This window comes from Electrona antarctica, assembly GCF_951216825.1.
Source record: "Electrona antarctica genome assembly, chromosome: 20".
Lineage (NCBI taxonomy): Eukaryota > Metazoa > Chordata > Actinopteri > Myctophiformes > Myctophidae > Electrona > Electrona antarctica.
The window spans coordinates 21,228,502-21,252,881 of record NC_136801.1 but is presented as its reverse complement, the minus strand read 5'-3'; the positions used below and the strand labels follow the sequence as shown (position 1 = coordinate 21,252,881).

At 45.0% G+C, this 24,380-nt stretch overlaps 1 protein-coding gene across 1 annotated transcript in view; it reads right to left on the bottom strand.

The window, feature by feature from the left end:
- The window catches only part of LOC306913425 (rho guanine nucleotide exchange factor 4-like), an 87,011-nt gene that overhangs the window by 59,899 nt on the left and 2,732 nt on the right, over nt 1–24,380 (bottom strand). The window contains exons 2-3 of the mRNA XM_079490064.1: nt 22,797–23,063; nt 21,863–21,995 (exon numbers count right to left, since the gene is read on the bottom strand). Coding sequence (XP_079346190.1) covers nt 21,863–21,995; nt 22,797–23,063 — 400 coding nt within the window. The remainder of the gene's footprint in view (nt 1–21,862; nt 21,996–22,796; nt 23,064–24,380) is intronic.

The following is a 24,380-nucleotide window of genomic DNA, read 5'->3' as shown; positions in this document are numbered from 1 at the left end:
GGCACACAAAGACAGTCACTACATTTCTGTTTCATATTTTCAAACTAGGGGTCAAACAACTCCACCACGATGTATTTATTCAATACTGTATTAGTATTACATATACAATAAACAGTGAGCTCTGCAATGGTGAGGGAAGTTTCTTCAAAATGGTACTTTGAGTTGAGATGTGAAACAATAACCACTAATTCATAGAGACATAGAACATCTCAGTAAAATGATGACAGCTGAAATGATTCTCTATGCCAGCAATATCAGCCATAACTCATTAACACATTAAATCTATTCTACATTTTCCTTGTGGACAGGAAGTGGGGTATATTAATAATACAAGGACAGCCCCTCATTCCAAAATGACAGAAAAGCTCTAATGGATCCAGGCTAATGTTCCATTGACTCACTCTCAGCAGGGGACTTATCTTTATTTTAAGGGGGGGACAAGCCACTCCCCCAGCATCGCTGTCCTCATTTTATTGTTTAATCAATCAGAAATGCAAAAAAACACCACCGGAGATTTATCGATTCGCGAAAATAAATGTCCCACTTCCTCTCGCCAAATGACCTCATGCGCGGACACTCACCGGACCAAAATAAATAAAATAAAAGATAGGCCCACCAGATGATTCCATCTCTTTTATGACACATACCGCACTGCTCTGACATGACCTAATGGGCTGTGTGGAGACAACAGCACCATTACAGCCAGGGTTAATTGCTCCTAGGAGGATGAGGACGGGGGTTCTATTCTGACACTCACTCGGAGGGGGGGGGGGGGGGTCACCTTAGTAAGGGGCTTCATCTTCGGACCGTATCGACCCGACCATCGCCTTCAAAGACACAGCCATAGTGGGAAAAGCTTTCTCCCCCCACACACCAAAACTAAGCCGCCCCGATGTGCCCTGCTGACCGAGTGTGGATTCCAACAAATGTGTGTCAGACAGTGTCAAAGCGTGCCACAGCTCCAGGCGCCATATTGATGAACAACATAAGCCATTAAGACCTGAGGCCGATTCTACAAATGCCTTCTAAATCCTATCAGTTTTCTGAAAGAACCTCTTGGTAAATATCAGTGATGCTCAAACTTTTTCATGTCAAGGAATGTGGCCGCGTTGCCCCATCTGCATCTGAAAATATTTTGTTCCAGGGACCTCCAGAAAAAAAGATTTGAGTTAAAAATGGCCGCTTGTAGATCTGCTATTCGTACAAAATATCAGGCATAGCTAGCTCTAGGGCAGGGGTGGGCAACTTTGACGATGGAGAGGGCCATTATATTTCCACACTCACTCCCTAGGGCCATAAAAATAGCCGATCTACAAGCTGAAAACGCGTCGCGCTGCGATGCGTTTTGAGCTTGTAGATCTGCCATTTTTCCTATATTCGAATTGAAATCTTGAATATTTTTTTTGCTTTCTTTTAATTGGAATCCTGAAAATTAACATTTTTATGTCATTTGAAATGCCTTTAATTGTACGTGTGTTGAGCATTGAGCTACTAATTTAGACTGAAGTAATTCAAGCGGGTCATGTTTGCATGTTGTGGAATTGCAACAGCTGAAACCAATATTATATCAGTATTCTGACATTAACCTGAGGGGCCACATTAAGTGAAGGTGGGGGCCGCATGTGGCCCCCGGGCCGCCAGTTGCCCACCCCTGCTCTAGGGCTTATATGACTGGCTGGGACCGCTGGGTCAGTGCACTGAACACACAGGCAGCATGGTGGGTATAGTGGGACCACAGGATGTGGTACACTGGAGACAGAGTTGGAACTATGCTCATTGATTGCATGCGAGTCTCTGCCTAAAAACAATGACAAAGCCCTAATTACAGTAGATCCCTGAAAGACAAACCGCAGTCGATATTATTTCATTACCATCGGCGTATGCTATCCCACTAATAATGGCACTGACATTGTTAGCGCTACAAAACAATTACAGTTTGGAATACAAATGGAACAACAAGTTGACTTGTGATGATATTTCAGTTGAAACCAGGCATGTTGCCAGGCCAACACCACTTCCCATGAGGTTTCGGAAGAAAACTAAAAGTAAAAAAACCATTAGGAGCCATTTGTCACAATTACTGATGGAGAGCTACAGTTAAATGTGAGACATGTTTTTCCCCAGCACTCCTCTCTCCTTTTGGCCCTTCTTGTAATTTATTTTTCTCGAAAGATGCTAAAACAATAACTACAATGGGTATTGCATAATGCATTTCCGACTTGCATCGTTTCATTTTTACGACTTCAAAACCAAAAGAAAATAATAATTCGGAGAGACACAACGTGCATCGCTCCCGACCAGGCCTCTCGCTGCCCAACGGGGACCGCCAGTCTAGTTTGTGAACCTTTAGAAGGATGTTGTTTACCTGGTATGTTACAGTAGTTTCTTTGAGGCACACAACATTGTTCTCTGTGCACTCTACCTAGGAGACTATTTTTACCCTGTTGTTGTTTGTCGACTATGATTCCATCATGATTCACACTTAGTGGTCTTTGTATATGAGCGTCCGCTAAATGCCTAGGATGGCAAGCTAAGGAAGCTACAGTTGGAGGCCATCGATATTGTCCTTTTCTTTTTGCTGAGGTTTGCGTGATCTGCACAAAAGGACAGTTAACCCATTTTGGGCGGGAACCCCTTTTGGTGTTTTAAACATTATGTTATAATTTAGCTATTGAAAAATAGCAGATCTACAAGCTCATAGCGCGCCACCGAGTGGCGCGCTACGAGCTTGTAGGTCTGCTATTTTTTTAAAATCGTGAAAATATTTATTTCAGAAAACAGAGGATTTAGAAGGATTTTTTTAAATGTTGAGGTCAGGCCTAAATGGGTCAAATGATAAGGGACAATATCGGTGGCACCCAACTGTACTCGCACGACAGTGTGAGGCAGGATGAAGAGAACCACCTGGAGAAGAAGATGAAGGAAGGTCTGTCATGGCAACAACTGGATAGATACTGTAGCTACCTTTATTGATCACACAGAGGTATTTCAGTCACCCAGAGGCAGCACAGCCGTTAGTCACAAGAACAGAGTAAGGAAAGTACTGTCGTACACAGCAATACAAATGCAAGGAAAACAATAAGAAACACTGTCATTACAAAACAACAGCATACAATAAGTATACACCTGTACAACTATTCTGCATGTAGAGAAGACAACAACACAAGCTGTCCTCGCACACAAATAAATATATATAATATAAAGTGTCCATTACAATCAGTGCAATGCAAGAGAAAGGAGAGTGTGTTCACAGTGCAATCAGTGCAATAACCATATATTATACGCATACCCTAAAAGTGTGACTGGAGCAGAGGGTGCAAGACTGCAGAGGATGGAGGCGTTTCAACAATGGCCTATGTTCCACTTAAATGTCCATGTCAGTCCCTCTGTTCAAATATGATTCTCTTTGGGGGTTGCGACCTGAAAAGATTGGGAACGCTTGGTCAAACAAAGCAAAGTAACGTCAACGACAGTGTCGTCGCTGATTGCCCCGAAAAAAGAACAGATCTCATAGGCAAGCGGCAGACAGTACAGCATCGCACGACCGACTGACTATAAATTAGGCATCGTGTTGTTGTTTCCAAAACAGTGAGCACAGCTGCCCCACTGAAACAATGAGACTTCAGTTAGACGACATTAAAGGCTGATGACACGCTGACGTAGCTCTCCCCCATTGCAGTCCCATTACTGGAAGTCAAGTTACCGAGTAGAGTACAGGCCGCGAGGCGAGGCTGAGTGAGTGAGTGGACGGCCTGTTCCAAAGCGACCTATTTTTCCCAGAGTGCACCGTGCAGTGCATCCTGTTCAGCCTGTTCTCTCTCTCTCTCTCCGTTTTGGATGGATGCTTTCAGACTTCCTCCCTTTCCCCCCTGTTTGCCTCTCACTCTACGCGTGCCACCGCGGGTTATAGGGGGGTGGTGTAGCGCTGTAGTGCACTGGTTTCCCAAACAGTGGGTCGGTCGGGACCCATTTGTGGATCGTTAGAATATGGGAGATGAAGGGTATACACCCGACAGCAATGTTAATGCAAGCTGACATGCGTTGGTGTGATCTTAATGTCTCTAGCTCAAATATCAATGAAGCAAGGCCTTTTACCTATACAATACACCTTGAGTGCCTGGAGACCTGGATGTTGTATGCCTTTTTGACATCATTTCCCCTCTCTTCTGAACACTTATTCAGTGGCTCAGGGGTAGAGTGGCCGGTAGAGCGGCCTCTTGGGAACCGGAAGGTTCCCAGTTCGATCACGGGCTCGCCCAGAGTTAGTGTCGAAGTGTCATTGAGCAAGACGCTGAATCCCTAATTGGTCCCAATGAGAAGGTTGGTGCTTTGCAGGTTTCCTCCGCCATCAATGTATGAATGTGTGTGTGTGAATGGGTGAATGTAATGCATCTACAGTATGTAAAGCGCCTTGGATAAAGGTGCTATATAAATGCACCATTTACCATTTTTACCTTCCATGAGCACAGGTGGTTTCGTGTACCAGTTAGCGCTCCTGTAACTTATTTTTAACTTCATCATAACTTGATTTGGCCGCAAAGTCAACCATTAGTTTTGGACCAAAAAAGTTAACAAAATAACGACTTGATACATGTGGGACACAATTGACTGTGACAGGATAGCAAGAGCAGGTCTGCCAGACCCGCGTGTGCCCTTAGGACAAAACAATAAGAATGCTGGTTCCTTGCTTCCTCCAATGTCTCGCTTCAACTGTCTCCCCTCTCAGCTTTCCACAACGCTTTAACCACTTTACTGTAAGCCCTATTTTTATGCTTTGTCGTACGATGGTGTCGTGCGGCGAAAATAGGCCATCTACGAGCTCAGTGCTCCCTTTCGCGTAGCATAACATCGAGGATGGATCATTCACAACCCCGGTATGCAACTAGAACGGACGCTCGCCGTGGGCATGCTTGCTCAGCTAACGCATTCGCATTGCCCTCGCTTACTTTGTTTAAGCTTTTGTTTTGAATATATTTAATGATGTTTTCAATTAATCTATGACATTGGTTCTCCTAAAGTAGGTTGGGAGAACCAGGGGGTCTCCAGAAACCCCAATTATTTTTATATGGCACAATCATTTGAACCACTTAAACGTAATCAAAAATAGCAGTTTTTTCAAAACTTCTTATTTTGTGTTACTCTTTCAATACTGTATATACTGTATGTATATTAAAGCAGTGGTTCTCAAACGTTTTCATGTCAAGGACCCCCAAAAAGATACTCATTAGCCTGCGGACCCCCCATTTGAAAATATATGACAAGGATATTGTAAACAACGTACAATGTATATTGTAAAATCAAAGTTAATTTAACTCTGAGAGTGTACAAATGTAAATGTAACATTTGTACACTCTCTCAGTTACAGACCCATAAGGGTCCATTTGGTTCCAAACTATCATTTAGCTGGGGACCCCCTGAAACTCCCTCAAGGACCCCTGGGGGTCCTCAGACCCCACTTTGGGAACCAATGTATTAAAGCAAAAAATAGTTTCAGACGAGGTCCGTGGCCAATCAATGTGGTGGTCCTTGACACAAACATGTTACAGGAGTCAGGACTACTGCCCTGCTATTAGTCATGATGAAATGACTCCATTTAATTCCATCTGTACACTCTCAGAGTTATGGGTCCTTGAAATGAAAAAGGTTTGAGAGCTACTGTGCCAAAGGCTATACCCAGGGCATTGAGCCATACGCATAGGGCCAAAGGCTATACCCAGGGCATTGAGCTATACGCATAGGGCCAAAGGCTATACCCAGGGCATTGAGCCATACGCATAGGGCCAAAGGCTATACCCAGGGAATTGAGCCATACAAAGGCTATACCCAGGGCATTGAGCCATATGCATAGGGTCAAAGGCTATACCCAGGGCATTGAGCCATACGCATAGGGCCAAAGGCTATACCCAGGGCATTGAGCCATACGCATAGGGCTTTCCTGTCCTGAGCTGCAGGTGAGAATGTGTCGCAACAACATTTTAGAGGACACCAAGGGCTCCATTTTCGTCACCGCTAAACCCCTTATCCCTAAACTTCTTTGCCTTTTTGTACTATTTTGCAAAACATTTTTGAATAGTTAAAATGGCCAGTCTACAAGCTCACAACGTGTCAATGTGGATTGGCTAGTTGAACTATTCAAAAATGTTTTTCAAAATAGTAAAAAAAAGGCAAAGAGGTTTAGGGATAAGGGCTTTAGCGGTGACGAAAATGGAGCCCCAAGTGTGACGACCACTCTCCTCACCAACGTCAATAAAGTAGACCAGTTGGTTAGACCAGCCATTAGTCCTACAACTACAACCTATCTCAAACCCTCACCCTAAACCTAACCTCCCACGGGTCAGCACACCTAAACCTAACCTTAACCCATGTATAACCAATGACTAGTCTAAACTAAGTATGCACCCCATTTTGGTCACACAGTTGGACAATACCTGTGTCTTTCTTTATGTGGGTGCATATGAGCGTGTGTGTGTGTGTGTGTGTGTGTGTGTGTGTGTGTGTGTGTGTGTGTGTGTGTGTGTGTGTGTGTGTGTGTGTGTGTGTGTGTGTTTCTAGTTCTACATAAAGGCCTTAGTGTCCGTATGCATCTTAAGTGTGAGTAAGCGCGTGTCATTGTGTATCTGCAGGCTTGTGTCTGTGTGAGTGTCCATGACTTCATGGCTGCGTGTAGTCTGTGTGTGTGTGTGTGTGTGTGTGTGTGTGTGTGCATGCGAGCGTGTAGTCTGTGTGTGTGTCTGTGTGTGTGCATGCGAGCGTGTGGTCTGTGCATGCGTGCAAAAGTGTTGTAGAGTGTGTCCTGGCTGTGCTGTCACCATGCCAACGCTAGACGGAAGGAGCCTTCATCGGGTCTTTAAAACAAACAACAAAAGAAAACCACTCCAATCCAAATCAGATTAAATTTGTCTTCTAATCTCCATCAGTGCAGCTCTCTCTGTCCTGCTGAAGTATACGCTCTGCTATGTGTCCTATACCTCTCTCAAGGACAACAACAATTTACAGATTAATTTACTTTAATTTAGGCATTTAGCAGACACTCTTAATCTAGAGCAATTTACATTAAGCAAGAACAACACGTAATACATCAAATATATAAATAGTAATCTAGGATCATAAGTAAACTAAGAACCTATCATTCTGTCTAAGGCCCAAACCACACCAATGCAACTAGTCACAACTCTTTGCAACTCAACATTTTAAGGACATGTCACACCAATGCAACTCCTTGCAACTGCCATTGGGGATAATGGTTGCATGCAACTAACTACATGCAACTACTCCCAACTGTTTGGTTACAAGGAGTTGCATGGCGAATCATTGGTGCGGTTTGTGCACTATAACAGTAGAATATCCGTACAATCACACTATATACACTATAGAATGCTATCGAATGCTAGATCAATAATGACCTGGAATCTGTCTTTTTTAGCCTCGGAAACCCAGACGTTTTTATTTCCAGGGAGAAAAAAAAGTCTGGGTCCGAGTCCACTTCAATTCGCCATAGAGTAGCGCAAACATCGCTCACTCTCTGCTGATTTCTGATCGTCTGCACCTTTGTTAAATTGACACACAAACGCACACATGTACACACACACACACTCCTCTCTCTCTCTGTCGCTCTAGTAATTAGTCTCATGTCGCGCAGCTGCGCATAGTTTCTCCCGGCGGATCCTGCCGGGAGCTGCCTATGCCATAAAAAGCATAGGTGAGTTCCAGGCTAGTCTTTTTTAACCCAGGGTAGTAACTGAGCACTAGACTCATTTTCAGCAACACCCTGCACATAGAGACACACAGACACACACACACACATTAAAACCAGGGAGCTGACCAGTACAACCTCAATCTTATACTGTTGGCCACTAAGCAGCTCCACTGGAGCAGTTGGGGGTTCAGTGCCTTGCTCAAGGGCACTTCAGCGGTGTTGGGTGAGTGATGACCAATCACTTCCTGACCCCGATTTTTCCTGCCCATCCGGGGAATCAAACCGGCAACCTTTCCATTGACACTCCTCCATCCCTTAAGCCCAAAGGTAGACCACACCAATGCAACTCATTGCAACTCAATGAGTTGCAATGAGTTGCATGGTTTACCTTATAAAACCGTTTTGTCCCAACCCGACCCTTTGGTGTGGTTTGGGCTTTAGGCCACCACTGCCCATTCTACATAACATGCTATGTAAATTGCATATTTTAGCCTTTGCATAAGCAAAAGCATAAGCGATTTGAATAATCGTTCTCAAACCTTGCCTGTTTTTAAATCATTTCAGAAAGCTCACTTGTACTTCCTGGCGTTCGGACATGCTGATTATTATGTATTGTTGTTTTCGCCCTTGGTATATTTAGTATTTCTTGTGTACAGCACTTTGTTTCAACGTTGTTTTAAATGTGCTTTATAAATAAAGTGGATTGGACATACTGTAGTTGCTGGTCACCAGATGGATGTAAGGAAGGTAAGGTACGCCGACAGACTTTATTAAATTAATTTCTAGCTTCGCCCAGCTGATGGCTTGTGCAACATTAGCTCTGGTCCATAGCATTATGGGACTTGTGAGCCTCTGCGCACACTTCACAGGCTGTACAGCCTGTCGACTTATAAAAAGTATACTTTCGCTACCAAAACAAAGATGGTTTTGTGGATTTGAAAGCCTACATTTGAAAATGAAGAAGTGGCGTCTCCGCCCAGTGGATTATTTTACATTTTGGCCAAAAGTGTATTTTCGACGTTAGGTGAAGGGGCTCAGAGTGTTCCCACTAAGGGAAGTAGGCTTTCAACTCCACAAAACCGTCTTTGTTTTGGCGAGTAACGAAGGTCTACTTTTTATTTTTTACTGAGTCTCCGTATCTACACCAAAACAAAACACTTGTCACCAGCCCATGAAGGCTAACGGAGTGATTAGCCTGTCGGGCCCCAACCAAACAAGTCCGGTTGGAAATCAACGTCCAACTGCAATGGAACCAAGAACAAGATTGAATAGTGAAAGCTATGCTTGATTTGTGCATGTGCGTGCGTGAGTGCATGTGTGCTTGCATGTGTGTGTGTGTGTGTGTGTGTGTGTGTGTGTGTGTGTGTGTGTGTGTGTGTGTGCGCACACGCGTGTGATGGAAAGGACGATACCATCTTCATTGGAGAAAAAAAAGCATTTGTCAAGGACACTGCTTTGTCTTACAGTAGGCCTATACCTGGAGGGCATGTGTGCCCTGTGTCCACGCATGTAACCGTGCACACTTAGTCTTGCAGTATGTAACGCATTCATGTCCGTGTGCCCTGTAGCATGCATGAGCACAAACAGCGTGCCATAGCTGTGCACACGGTAAGGCCTTTTATCTGTGTGTACGCCTGAGTGCGAGGCAACAAACCCTCCCATAATGTTCCAGTCAGAACAGAAACCCTCCTCCCACCACAACCTCCCCTCTCCCCTCTCTGAAAACTGAATAAACACCCAAGTTAGCTTGCCACAGAGCCATGTGCAACTCATGGACAACAGCTATTACAACTGCAGAAATGTAAAAGACTTGTAAGGATTACTTTGAGATCCAGCTGTACTTGTTCATTTTTGTTCATATTATATTCATATTATCTTGTAATGTACAATTTAGGCATTTAGCAGACGCTCTTAATCCAGAGCGATTTACATTAGGCAAGAACAAAAAAGCATGGGAATACATCACATATATAAAATGCATTTATCATGAAACATGCGTAAGCTAAGAACGTAACTAGAACATATCTATATAATGACACTATACATATAAACTATACATATATACTATACTATGCTATACATATGTACTATGAAGTGCTATGACTACATACAATTCAAATATTGTGCTGTCTACATGACATGCTATAAGTCTGTTTCAAATGCTATCTAAGTCTAAAAAGTGCTATCTAAGGGGGTCAATGTGTTTGTGTTTAAATGATATGTTATGTTTACTTTAATCAGGACGTCATTGGAAAAGAGAGCATGCTCTCAATTGACTTCCCTGAATAAATCAAGGTGAAAGAAGCTATCTGAAGGCTGCGATCATGATGATTTCAATGAGACGAGTCGCGGCGACAGGGATGCCGCGGTTTTATTAGCCAACACAAATGGCAAGGCCGGTGCTGGAAAACCCAGTGCTATTAACAATAACACGTGTGTGTGTGTGTGTGTGTGTGTGTGTGTGTGTGTGTGTGTGTGTGTGTGTGTGTGTGTGTGTGTGTGTGTGTGTGTGTGTGTGCCTGCGTGCGTGCGTGCGTGCGTGCGTGCGTGCGTGCGTGCGTGCGTGCGTGCGTGCGTGCGTGAGTGCGTGCGTGTGTGCGTGTGTGTGGTGCAGTGGTTTATGAGTCTCTCCCCTGCGTCCCTGGTCATTACTGCTGTGAGAGCCTGCAGTGAAGGCTGCTACACTACAGCAGCATGTTTTAACAAAATACAACAGCAATCAGGTTATATCACTGCTGAGTGGAAAACACATGCATATCAATTACAACACGCAGACACAGCTGTTCATGCATACAGAACAAACACAGTGGGGATGTGCGCATGTACACGCACGCACGCACGCACGCACGCACGCACGCACGCATGCACGCACACGTACACATATGCACACACACATACATACGTACAGATATTCTGATAGTTCCTTAGTTTACTTATATGATCCTAGATGACTATTTCTATCCATTTGATGTATTACCAACCATTGCTCTTGCTTATTGTAAGTCTCTCTGGATTAGGAACACTAGTAGGCCTCCTGCCAATGTCTAAGTACTATAGTCTCCGCCACCGCTCAGCTGAAGGTGAAAAGCCACATGCTCCCAGCATGCAACTCCCCAACGCAACACCACATAACCCAGCAGGTTGTTATGTGTGAAATCTGTGAATGTGGGGAGAAGTAGTTTCATGAGGAGCTACTGGGGGGAAGTACTACTATATGAACAGAAAAGGTTTAGTTGAGAGGGGCGGGGAGGAGAAGATGTACTCAACTTGATTTACACTTCCATCTCCATTTCACCACAATGGGATCGCTCAATCGGAAAATAGATATATTGCCATTTATTTACCTTGATAAATGCCATATCTCGCGATTATGTATACGTCAGATGATACCTCGATGAAGGTACATTTTCGATATGATCTTCCAGCCCTAATTCAAAAACAGCAAAACTGGCAGAGTAGTAGTCACTATGCCAAAAATACTAAATGGTAAATGGTAAATTTATATAGCGCCTTTATCCAAGGCGCTTTACATAGATTGTGCATTACATTCACCCATTCACACACAGATTCACACACACATTCATACACCGATTGCGGTGGAAGCCATGCAAGGTACCAACCAGCACATCGGGAGCAATTTGGGGTTCAGTGTCTTGCCCAAGGACACTTCGACATGTAGACAGGAGGAGCCGGGATTCGAACCGCCGACCCATGGATCATTGGACGACCTGCTCTACCTCCTGAGCCACAGTCGCCCTAAATACTGTACTTCACTATGACAAAAATACTAAATACTGTACTTCACTATGACAAAAAACACAGGTCCATCTCAACACATCAGCTGCACATCTTCGCTGTCAGCCAATGACAGCTTAATGGATGGTGTTCCACACACACAGCCACACACGCACACACATGCACACACGCGTGCGCACGCCCGCACGCACACATCTATCCCGAGCGCAAATTACACATTAAGCCAATGTCAGGGTATATCAAGGCATCAAGCTGCTGTGCACGACACGTGCACATCTTCTGCATATGCCCGTGCATGTGCACGTGACAAAAAACTAACTATGATGACTAAAACTAAGGCTACGTGTATACAAATTCGTCAACAAATAAAAAACGAAAATGTTAGGGAGGGACTAGAGGAGATGAGATCCAGTAGAACTAAAAGACATGATTGTTTGGTTGCCGATCTGAAAATATAAGATCTATAAAAAAGCGTTGCGTTGTGAGCTTGTAGATCAGCTATTTTCAGCATGCAACCAAGTGTAAAATCTGCCATTACGACGGCATCAAGGCCTGCCAAAATGCATTTTTGACGACAAGATCGAATCATATTTAGTCGCCCAAAACTAGACTCACACTAAAACATTTCAGGTGACTAAAATATGATGATTAAATTGTATTCAAAAGATCAAAATTTGCTGTCAAAATCAACACTGGTGTGTGTGTGTGTGTGTGTGTGTGTGTGTGCACATACACGCGCTCGTGAAGACAGGCCCAGCTTACCTGTGGTGGAGTGCAGGCTCTCGAGGCTCCAGTATCGAGACAGGACCCCCCTCAGAGTACCGTAAGTGCTCCCGTACCCTCCTCCGACCGCCATGCAGCCGCCCACCCCCCCGCCGAGCCCCCCGCCGTCCAGGAGTGCGTCCACGTCGCTCCCTCCTCCTAGTACTCCGCCCCCCATCATCATGGGCGTCCCTAAAAAAACCCCGCCACCGCCGCCGCCGCCACCACCGCCACCGCCGTCCGAGTCCGAGCCCGGGGAGAGCCCTGAGCTGCCGCTGCTCCCGCAGCTGCCCCCGAGCATGGCACCGCCACGGCGGGGGGGCACGTGCCCCCCCCCCTCGGAGCAGCCGCCCCCCTGCTGCTGGGTACGCATCGTCGGGGCCAGGCGCTTGGGCGCAGACGCCGGCGCCAACAAAGTGGAAGTGGGTGGCAGAGGAGGAGGAGGAGGGCTGCGGGCGGAGGAGGAGGAAGGTGGAGGGGGACGAGAGGAGGAGGAGGAAGCGTCCGTGCAGGTGCTTTATGTCCCCCCCGCAGAGAGAGGAGACTGGCAGTGGGTGGGTGGGTGGGGGGGGGGGGGGCTTGGCAGCGTCCGCTCCGAGACGATACCTGTACGGGCTCCGTCCGTCCGTTCGTCCGTTCGTCCTTCCGGGAAATTAGGCTGAGGTAAGCAGCGCCAGCTGTCAACTTGCTGCCGCTCGCTGATTCCTTTGCTTCCTCCTCGCCTTCCTTCCCTTTGCGACAGCACAGCTCTAGCGGGAACGGCTTCTCTCGCCAGCCAGGGCTCTGCCTCTCTCTCTCCTCTCCTCTACTGCTCTGCCTCTGCTATCGTGCAACGCCTTCTCTCTCTCTTTCTCTGTCACACACACAGGGCGTCTCTCTCTCACTCTCTCTCTCTCTCTCTCTCTCTGTCTGTCACTGTGTCTCTTGCTCTCTCTCGTCTCTCCCCTTTGCTCACTCACTGGCTCATTTCCTCATGCTCCCGTAACCCAGTGCGGTCTATCTCTCCGTCTCCCTTTCCCTTTCCCTCTCACACACACACACACACACACACACACACACACACACACACACACACACACACACACACACACACACACACACACACACACACACACACACACACACACACACACACACACACACACACACACACACACACACACACACACACACAGCTACGGGGCTGACATCAGTGGGGGACCTCTAAGGGGGGCTCCGCTGCTGTCTCGAGCGTGTCGCTCTGCCCGCGAGCGCCAGCGTGGGTGTCTCTCTCTCTCTCTCTCTCTGATGCTGCGTGGTGCTGCAGTGTCATTAAAGTGGGCGCTGAAAGCAGCTCCCCACCAACCCCCCCTCGCTCGCTCCTTTTATATCCAAAGCCATTCCACCTCCCATCACTGACAAGCCTGCATGCTTCTGATGACTAGTGCCGCTGGTATGGGTTGTCCTGGTGCGTGTGCGTGTGTGCGTGTGCGTGTGCGTGTGCGTGTGTGTGTGTGAGAGAGAGAGAGAGAGAGAGAGAGAGAGAGAGAGAGAGAGAGAGAGAGAGAGAGAGAGAGAGAGAGAGAGAGAGAGAGAGAGAGAGAGACAAGATGAGCAACAGTGAGATAATTCCACTATGCATTGCATTTAAAGTGAGCAGTGTAACGATTTTGAATTACAGTTGTCGGGGTGCCAGTTAGGTCGACTCGGGGCCTTGACCTTTATAACAGTCTTGAGTTATCAAACCTTACGGCCGGGTCACACGTACAGTATCGGAATACATTTTGTACACATCTCATGAATCCTTGTGGAATAATGCATGTGTCTCAAATTAACCACTTTCATTTCCACACCAGTTAGGAACAGTTCACACTTCACAGTTCACACAAGAAATCACTGTATTTCTCTCATGATTCTATACCGGTAGGCTACTGAGGTTTAGTTAACATAACATTCTTCGCTCGAGCATGAGCATGAGCATGAGCATGAGCATGGAAGCATGAGCTGCATGTGTTTTTAAAGTGTAATGATGTTTCTGGAACCCTTATCAGCAAACTTCGGTAGAACAAAATCTAAATGATAATTAGACCCTCCAGAAAAACGTGGGCCAAAAGCCTTGATTATGCAGACTAAAATCCTTGATTTTGCAGCCAAAAATCCTTGATTCAGCTGTGTAGGCTGTGTTCAACAACAACACAGCCATGTGAAAATAACACTGATAGATGAGGTGACGAAAGCATGCAGAGCCGATGCAACCAGCAGATGCAGCACACGCGTACGTACGTACACACACACACACACGCACACGCACACGCACACGCACACGCACACACACACACACACACACACACACACACACACACACACATGCCATCTACTGTATTTTCACCGCACCACCATGGTTTGTTATGCTTCTGTGTGTGAATGTGAACAAATGGGTGAGGCAATGACTTTATAAACTTTATGCGGAAAAATGCAGGGATTGTGAAATTAAGTGAGTCCTGCACATATCCTGCACATATTTTGCGCAGAAATGCGAGTAAATTACCACTGCATAATATGCGCCATTTAGCTGATTATGCAATGAATTACAGTATGTGTTCGCATAATCAAGTTTTTCTGGAGGTTATAATATGAGCAGTGTTTTGGACTAATTCTGGAATGGATTCACCTTCAAGGAATGTTTTACAAACTGAAACCTTACATGAGTCAAAGACATCACCAGGTAAACGAATCAAACGATAGAAATAAAGTCATGTCTTGGGTGAACCACTACTTTAAGCAAATCACACAACCTCTCGCCGTATTCTATCATTTGGCATGGTGCTGCGCTGCAAAAATATCCGATCTATTAGCTCACAATGCGTTGCACTGCCAATTTACGTCAGCCAGCCACCCGCCAATGAAGGTATGCACACTCATGTGTGCACACGCACGCACGCACGCATGCACGCACGCACGCACGCACACACACTCACACTCACACACTCACACACTCTCACACACACAGACATTAAACCCATGCAGCATCCATATTCTACGAAAACTTCCAGAAAATAGCAGATCTACAAACTCAGCAAAAGCAGAAAATACACAGAAAATAGTATAGAGGTCCGAGGGACTCCGGTCAACCTATATAGAGTTTAATGAGGGAAGAAAACATGTCCACGATGCATGAACTGTCCCAAAAGTCTAAATACGTGACAGAATAAAGTCACACATGCAGCGGTGCCGCACAGTACATATAGCATCTTTAAATAGCCCTGGTTCATATGGCACGGTCCCTTGTGTGTGTGTTGAAACACACAGAGTGACCTTGGAAATGGCCTGGAAAACACAGTGAAACAGTGAAGATCTGTTTTCCCACAATGTCAGGAAGGAACACAGGGTCGAGACATGGGGGAGAGGATTCCTGACCCTCGCCTCGCCGCAAACTGACTATAGGGACACAAAATACTCAATACATCCCCAACGCCGATACTGAGAGAGCCAGAGGGTGGGAGAGAGACATAAGTCACTTTCACACATGCACTGCAGTATGGACGTTTTCCACATGGGGCTGGAGCTACATGTATGAACGCAACATTGTGTTGATTTCGTCGACTAAAACTAAGATGAAAAATGTTCGTCGACTACCTTTTTCCATTGACGAAAACAAAATGGAAACTAAATGAAAAGCTATGATGACTAAAACTAAGAGTAAATATACTGACAATTTCGTCAACAAATTAAAACTAGACTAAAATGTTAGGAAGGGACTAGTTGACAAGAGATCCAGTATAAGTCATTTTACACTTGGTTGCATGCTGAAAATATTATTATATTATATTAATATTTTCAGCAAGTGTAAAAACAGTCATTACGACAGCATCAAGGACCGTCAAAATACAATTTAATCGACTAAATCAACTGTAGATTTAGTCGACTAAAATCTTTTGATATTCAGTCGACTAAAACTAGACTAGCACTAAAACATTCCAATTGACTAAAATGTGACTAAAACTAAATGAAAACTATTCAAGAGACTATGACTAAAACTAAAATCTAAATTTGCTGCCAAAAACAACACTGCAACGCACCGATGTTAGCGGCTCAATGCTATAAATCCTAGTTCACCGTGCGGTCAAAATATGAATGCTTCTGAAGATTATAGAAGATGATCACATTAGTTTTAGCCGATTCGCGCTAGCTCCTTTTTGGGGACCGGAAAGTATTTCAAGAGAAGTGCTGTCTATGGTGTCTATGGTGGCGGTAGCAGACAACACCGGAGGTTTTAGTGGCGGCAATGAGTTAAAAGGCCACTTCACCCCTTTTGCAACCACATCTTCATTTTAATGATGTTTAGGACACAAGATGCACTTTCCTGGGGGGTTTATATGAGTAATATGTGTTTTTAGATATTTTCGTATTTCAAATGTCTGATGATGCGTCAGACATTGGTCTCGCTTCCTTCCTTCTCCTGTTGCATGCTACATGTGAACGGCCAACACATACACATACAGTAGTACTGTATGGGCCCTATGTGTGTGTGGACTATGTACTGTAACAGTACATAGTCCACACACACATATAGGGCCCGATTGAAGCTGTTTACACCCATATTTTCGAACAGAATTTTCCAAACATCCCATGTTAGTAGTCTAGATTAGAATAAAGCATTCTAATGACATACTGTACAACAAGCTTTGATCCTATGTAAGTCTGCATCTGAGCAGACTTGAGAAAGAGCGGCCCTCCACAAAATTCACAGACAAAAAAAGATTACTGTGGGAAGTTTGGAAAATTCCTTTACACTCAAAATATGGGTTAAAACAGCTTAGTGAATCGGGCCGTGTACGCACGCACGCACGCACGCACGCACGCACGCACGCACACACGCACACACACGCACGCACGCACGCACACACACACACACACGCACACACACACACACACTGACATGAGAGCTTCTTAAGTGCACTGGCAAAAACTAAAAACTCGACGATCAGATCTCACCTAAAAAGCATTTCTGAAAAGGTGTCAGCCCTGCGAAAGAGATGTCAGCGGCAGAGGGGTGCAGCTTCGTCTCGTCTTCGAGTCCCCTTTGACTGGAGAATGAGAACGTTTCCAACTGCAATCAAACTTCACGATGAGACTCGTGAAGCTGGTATAGCACACGTATATACGCCGGCTGCCTGAACTCAATATTCTGAGTGGTTTCCTCCCACGCAGACAGAAAACAGCCTGTGGAGCCACACTACAGGGAAGTGTACTGGAGATCAGGGGTTCTCAACGTTTCTGGCTGAGGACCCCCGGAAATGCTTTGGCCGTGTCTCGCGACCCCCGCCCGCCCCCATCCCCACCCCCAATACAAACTGACTGCAAAAATAACCTTAATAATAGAGAGAATATATCATAAATAAATACAGAAACCAGATATAACCATTAAGGAAAGTGTATGCATGTACCATACACCCAATCTACAGTGTAGATTGGGTGGATGGTACGCATTGGTACGGGTTGACTGACTGACAAGCACACACCACTCAACACACTAATAACACATTATTATGTCACTCCAAAGACAAATGGAAAAGTCAGCGCAGCACAAATGACCGGGTTTAGGTTTGAAACAGCCACATACCACATACCACACTGTTATCACACAAGTTGGACTTTAAACATTAAACACAGTGGTCGAAGATGTACTATATTGCTTAAGTAGAAGTATCAATACCACAATGTAGGAATACTCTGTTGTAAGTAAAAGTCCTGTATACAAAATTGACTTGAGTAAAAGTACAAAAGTATTGGCATCAAAGTACATTTAAGTACCACAAGTAAAAGTACTCATTACGCAGAATGTCCACACGTTTTCAAAATGTATAGAGAAATATTTTTGAAAATATAGTAGCCTATACTGTATATAGGGGCTGAAGTGGTTAATGAATGTTTTGTAATAATTTACAAATTTAGTTTTCTAATAATTGTAGTGGAGTAAAAGTATAATATTTGCCTCTTTGGTATCAGTGGAGTATAGAAGTAAAAGTACTGAAATACTCCAGCAAAGTAAAAGAGCACAAAAAACCCATCTTGTGGATTGGCTATCTACTGTATCTACACACACACACACACACACACACACACACACACACACACACACACACACACACACACACACACATAATTATATATGTGTAATTCCTCAAAAGTGTACTGAAGTACTTACCGTAAATAAATACACTTAGTTACTTTTACACCACTATAAATAACAATGACAATGTCATACTCAAGGCAGCCCAAAGCGAGGACACCACATTGGCTTAACGGGGACTGACAAAGCGATGATCCATCATCTGCCATCACATTACAGAGGGATTTGAGCTTCAATGAAACTACCTTACGGAAGATTACATGAAAACAGTGAGATATAGTCTACCGTCGCTCAAATTGACGTGCGCTGCTAAAGGATTACGAATGGTAATAGAAAAATATGAGTGAGTGCAACAAAGTCAAATGGGGTCACGTTACGCGGTGGACTGTATCGTTGTAATATCCCTGATAGCCCAGAGCCAGTGAGGTTGCATTACACTTTAGTGTCTTCTAATTCATGTTGCAATTCAATTTAGTCCAAATGAATCGAATCACAACGGGAGACATCTGGACAAAGACTGCTGACCTCACTTTAAGACCTGGCAGTGTGCTGCCTCCATGTATGGAGGGTGTGTGTATATGCGTGCGTGCGTGCGTGCGTGCGTGCGTGCGTGCGTGCGTGCGTGCGTGCCAGGCATGTGTGCTAAAGTGCATGTGTGGTCCACTACAGACACACTCTCTATCCATCTAGAAACCACAGCGCAGGTGTGGACTGACACAGATCAGGGTTATAATGCAATTCATTCAGAACTCTTAACGTATGGCTGGCTGACTGGCCAGTCACCACCTACCATACCCCAGGGATACTGACCACTTAAGCCCTATATAATTATATATATATGTGTGTGTGTGTGTGTGTGTGTGTGTGTGTGTGTGTGTGTGTGTGTGTGTGTGTGTGTGTGTGTGTGTGTGTGTGTGTGTGTGTGTGTGTGTTTTGTGCTCTTTTCGAGATTTGTTTTTCAATTCTTTGAAAACTTTGGGCAACATTGGCACCAATTACGACAATAATAATAATCCCAACATAGGGACACCAGAAAGAAGGTGGTTACTTCAAATGTACTTCAGGTACACTTTCTCTCACAATATCATCATCATAATATTAGTAATTATTATTAGTAGTTATTATTAGTAATAGTAATAATAATAATAGCTTGCATTTACATGCATTTTGTGAACCTCAAGGACACAACCATAAACAAACAAACAAACAAACAACTACATCTGCCTAAAATAATAGGTGTCTTTTCAAGGCAGCCATGAGAGCCTGGTTAAGAAAATTGGCATAAAAAAACCTATTTACTATTATACAAATTGTCTTCCCTGGAACTCTCACAGATTTATTTTTTTCTTTCACATAATTCCCACATTATGCACCCTTTTGTCCTGTAATTACACCAGACAGACATCCTCAGGGACAAATGGCACGCTGCCTGGGAAAGGCTGGGCTAGGAGGCTGACAAAATGACAATGTGCTGCGCCCTGCAGGTTGAATGAGGAACTGCACTGTTGCTGTGCACTGCAGAGCCATAACAACAAGAGTAAGACGGTCAAGACCCAGGTAGTTTCTCCCAGAGCCATAGAGTAAGACAGAGTTACGACATTGAGGGGGCAGAAAACTGAGCGCTCGAGAGCTGTTCGTGCAGCCTGAACTGGGACAAGCTGGAGATGGAAATTCATTGTTTTCAATGAGGGCAGCGCAAATAAGAGCAATTTTAGGCATGTGTGCAACATGACAACTGTTTTAAAGTATTGTACAGTGACAACTAAAGTCTCTGTAATGTTTATGTTGTACTATTACTAAAAAAAACAATCTAAAATAAAGGGATTTAAGATCATTAAAGCTGAGCTGTTGCCTGAGTCCAATGCATTTCTGCCAACTTCTGGTCCAGGACTTGTCACTGTTCGCTATGCTCTTCGCCAATAGAAGTCTATGTACTGTAGAAAAGCCGCCATTGGACTGGCCCCATGAAGTGAACGAAGTTGTCGTAACTCTGTCTTACTCTATGGCTCTGGTTTCTCCACAACAGATGAATGATGATGATGAAATTAATCCTAATTTGTCATTGGACTTTATTTCCAAACATGCCGACAAGCGTTGAATAATGGCTAAAACGCTCTCTGAATGTGCACGTCTGTGCAGGCAACAACACCACCACCACCAATGGCACGGAATGTGAGTCAGTTAATTCCAGTCGAGATCAGCAAAATACAATTGGGCAGCTCAAGTTACAGTAGTTACTGAAGTGCGTGCACAGACAAGCTATAACCGGATCCTTTCAGTTTTACCTTTCAACTCTAACTACATTCCCTGCGTCATTCCATAGTCTACACATCTCAACAATAATAGGCCTACTTATTTGTAAACTTAAAGGGCCACTTCACCCCTTTTGCAACCAGATCTTATTTTAATGATGTTTAGGACACAAGAAACACTGGGGTTTTTATGTGTGTAATGTGTGTTTTTAGATATTTTAGTCATAATGATAATGATCTTGATGACCAAAATGTGTCATGAAAATGTGGTCTCACTTCCTTCTTGGACTACAAGTCACAACTCCATAGAGCCCTCTCCACAAGGAGGGGCCGTGCACAAAGGCATTATGGTCATTGTAGGAATTCAGCAATCAAACCCTATAGTCAATCACTGACTTCATTATTTGTCTGGCCATAGGGTGCAAATTTCAAATTATGATACTTTTATCTACTACAAATACTATTAACATTGAGTGACTGCAGTTTCTTCCATCGGTGAAATGTCCCTTTAAGAGTAGACATAAATCCAATAATGAACTTGCCAATCAGACGCCATGAAAAGACTAATGGCAAATGTGACATAATGTGTGGGATCCAGAACCGGAGGAACCAAATCCACCATTGAGGAACCAGGAATGCCTTCCGTTACATTTGGAACCGCTTCCGGAACTGGTTTTTATCACACTGTCAGAGATGGTTATGTGGGATATAAGTCTGCTATACAAATAACAATACCAGTGGTTCTCAAACATTTTAATTTCAAAGACATCCATAAATGTTGGTTCCATTTGTACACTCTAGCAATCGTTAAAGGGAACATTAAGGAACCGGACCGTTAAGAGAGAATCGTTAAAATCCTAACGGATCCCATTCCTAAGCCTACTGACCATGCAGTGTTTGTCCATAAACAGCCACGTGTCCCTTAGAAAGACACCGCTTAACGTAATAACAAGAATGACGAGTCATAACTGCCAGGTGCAGAAAGCTCTCGTTATGAACATCATTCTACAGTACTGTACAATCAGTCTGTGTACCGCAGCCTCTGCCTCAGCTCACAGCTTCACGTTGTGGCGTTCAGACTCAGAGTATGGGGTTTAATGCCGTTCAGACTATGGGTTTTATGGGTAAGTCTCCCATTGGCTTAGAGGCAGCCTAGAGTAGAGACGAGGCAGCCAGTCACGGAAAAGTGTCTACTACGGTCAGTACTAGAGGTAGTAGTGAATGTAGGCCAGGATGCTTTTCAAGCATCTGGCAAAAAGAGACGGCGAGGCGATTGGTACTCACAGGGGAAGGAGACGCGTCGCCTCCAGCCCAGGCAGTCCAGTCCAACGGGGGTGCTCTGGGAGAAGCACTGGACCTTGAGCGGCATCCCCACGAACCCCTCCATGGGCCCCAGGGTGACTCCAACACGGGCATCCTGCATGGGGAAGGGTGGGAGGGTTACAGGGCTGGGTGAAAAATCATGCACTGTGCAATCTAGGGCCTTGTGGTAAGCAGAACGCTCGCCCGAAAAACACACTCGCCCCCCCTAGGGTTATGCATAGTTTTACTGAGGTTACGTTTAGGAATAAGGTTAGATACAGGCATAGTTTTACTGAGGTTACGATTAGGAATAAGGTTAGGTTCAGGCATAGTTTTACTGAGGTTACGTTTAGGAATACCTGGTGGCGAGTGGCGAGTGCTCCGAGGTCGCAGTATTTTAGAGGGGCGAACGCGTTTTGGGGCGAGCGTTCTTCTATTCCTTTGTTTATGTGACTTTGTCCAAAGCGGTCGTAAACACACTGATATTTCCTGGTCTGGTGTTTACATTAAAAAAAAAAAAAAAACTCAAAAACGGATAAAGATGAAAATACATATACACATGATGCAAATACATATGTTGCAAATTCCCGATGAAGAACATGAAGCGATAGGGCGGACATGCAGGGCGGACATGCATGCAGGCTGGAATGGAAGCGCTGAACGGAGGAAACGAAGAAGAAGAAAAGGAGGAAGAAGCAGGAAGCTGAAGCGATGAAATGGGGAAAAAGTCAACGTGCTTCATGTCCTAGAAGACAAATAGATAGAGGCCACAGGAAGACTAAAAAGACGGTCTTTGAAGAGCAGCAGGACGGAGAATAAGGACAGAGAAGGCAAGGTAGAGGAACTGGAGGAATGCCTCTGGCTGCTGCTGCTGTCGCTGCTGTAGGCACTCGCCGTGTCTCGGCGGCCATCTTACTTTGTCCAGGTCTTGGGGTGAGAGTGTGCTAAGCTGTCCCAGGCTGCTCCTCACCGCCCGGCCCATCCTGCGCTCATGCCGCTTCTTCTCTTCGAGCCAAAGGTCGTCCGAGCAGCGGCGACGTACTGGGCCGCCCTTGCCCCTCCCCGCGTCGGCGGCTGTGTCACGCCGTGCTCTCGGCTCGCCGGGAGCCGGCGCCACGGATCCTGCCGCAGCGTGATCCCTCGGCCTCCTCGTCCTCAATTGGCTGCCACCATTTTGCGCATCCTTTTGAGTGCGACACAATTAGTCAGCGGGTTAGTCAGACACAGGCACGTGCACACATAGGTTATAGAGCCCCTGCCCTTTTACCAGTCTGTAAAAATGCAAATGCCCCTCATGCCATACCCGAAGGCATGCAGCATTTAGGAGAATTGGCTTTTTCCGAACTCTCCTGAACTTGAACGTAGCATTTTGCGTCTGCCTCTGTGTAGAAATCCATGTCCTACACCACATCTTCAGTAGCTAAAGAGTGCAGGGTCGCTCCCCCGAAAACAGATGATCTACAAGCTTGTGAGCTTGTATATCTTTTTATTGGCAAAAGTGACCTTTTAGGGAATTTCAGCCCCTGCCTCTCTAACATTCTCTGCACATCCCTGGTCAGGCAATCACCTCTCTCGTAATTGCTCTCGTAATCGAATCGAGTGAAATGATGTCTCCCCTGAACGCAGTGCATTACCGTGTGTAGGTTGACATACAGTAACATGGCATAATAGAGTGGAGTTCATAGAAGCTGATTCACTGCTCAACAATTATTAATATCTCTGCTGTCGGGAAGAAACAACCTAACTCCAAAATGTTCATTTTTCAGGAAATTAAAATTAGACCTTTTTTCAGGAAATGAAGAAAACCTTATATTTTGAAAACAAAGCAATACTGCCTCATCAAAGTTGGTGTTGTGACTTTATATATGGTCAATTACTTGCATGAGAGGGGAGTTAGTTGCTTTAGAAGACAGTTTGAGAGTCCAATGGAGTTAAGAGGCACTTTTTACTACTTTAGACAGACATAAAGGGTGTTCAATAGCACTGATTTATGCAAAATTTGCCCGACAGCAACAATATACAGTATTGTTATCAAATGACACGTGTGAAATGACAGGAGGGTAGAATGATTATTAGACAGGTCATGCAGTGTACAAAACATCTGCCAAGCGTTTCTGATCGCTGAGATACAGCTCCCATTGACTCCCAGTGATCCAGCCCACTTGAATCAGTCTGGCAATGCCAGGCTACACTTTCATCCTAGCGGCAGGTACCGGAGGCAGCCACTAGGGGGGATGCAAGTCAGTGCGTTTAAACTGCACTCTTGGCAACAACACTGGTTCGAGAGCTGGTGTGGAAGTGGAAGTAGAAAAGGTGGCCTGCTACACTCAGAATGGAAATGTACCACACTGTTGGGTTGGGTTGGGTTGGGGGGGGGGGGGAAGAGCTGACTCTGCTATTTATCTCCTCCTACTCTTTACAGAGAGAGAGAGAGAGAGAGAGAGAGAGAGAGAGAGAGAGAGACGAGAAAGAAAAGCTTGTTCTTTCACCCCACACATAC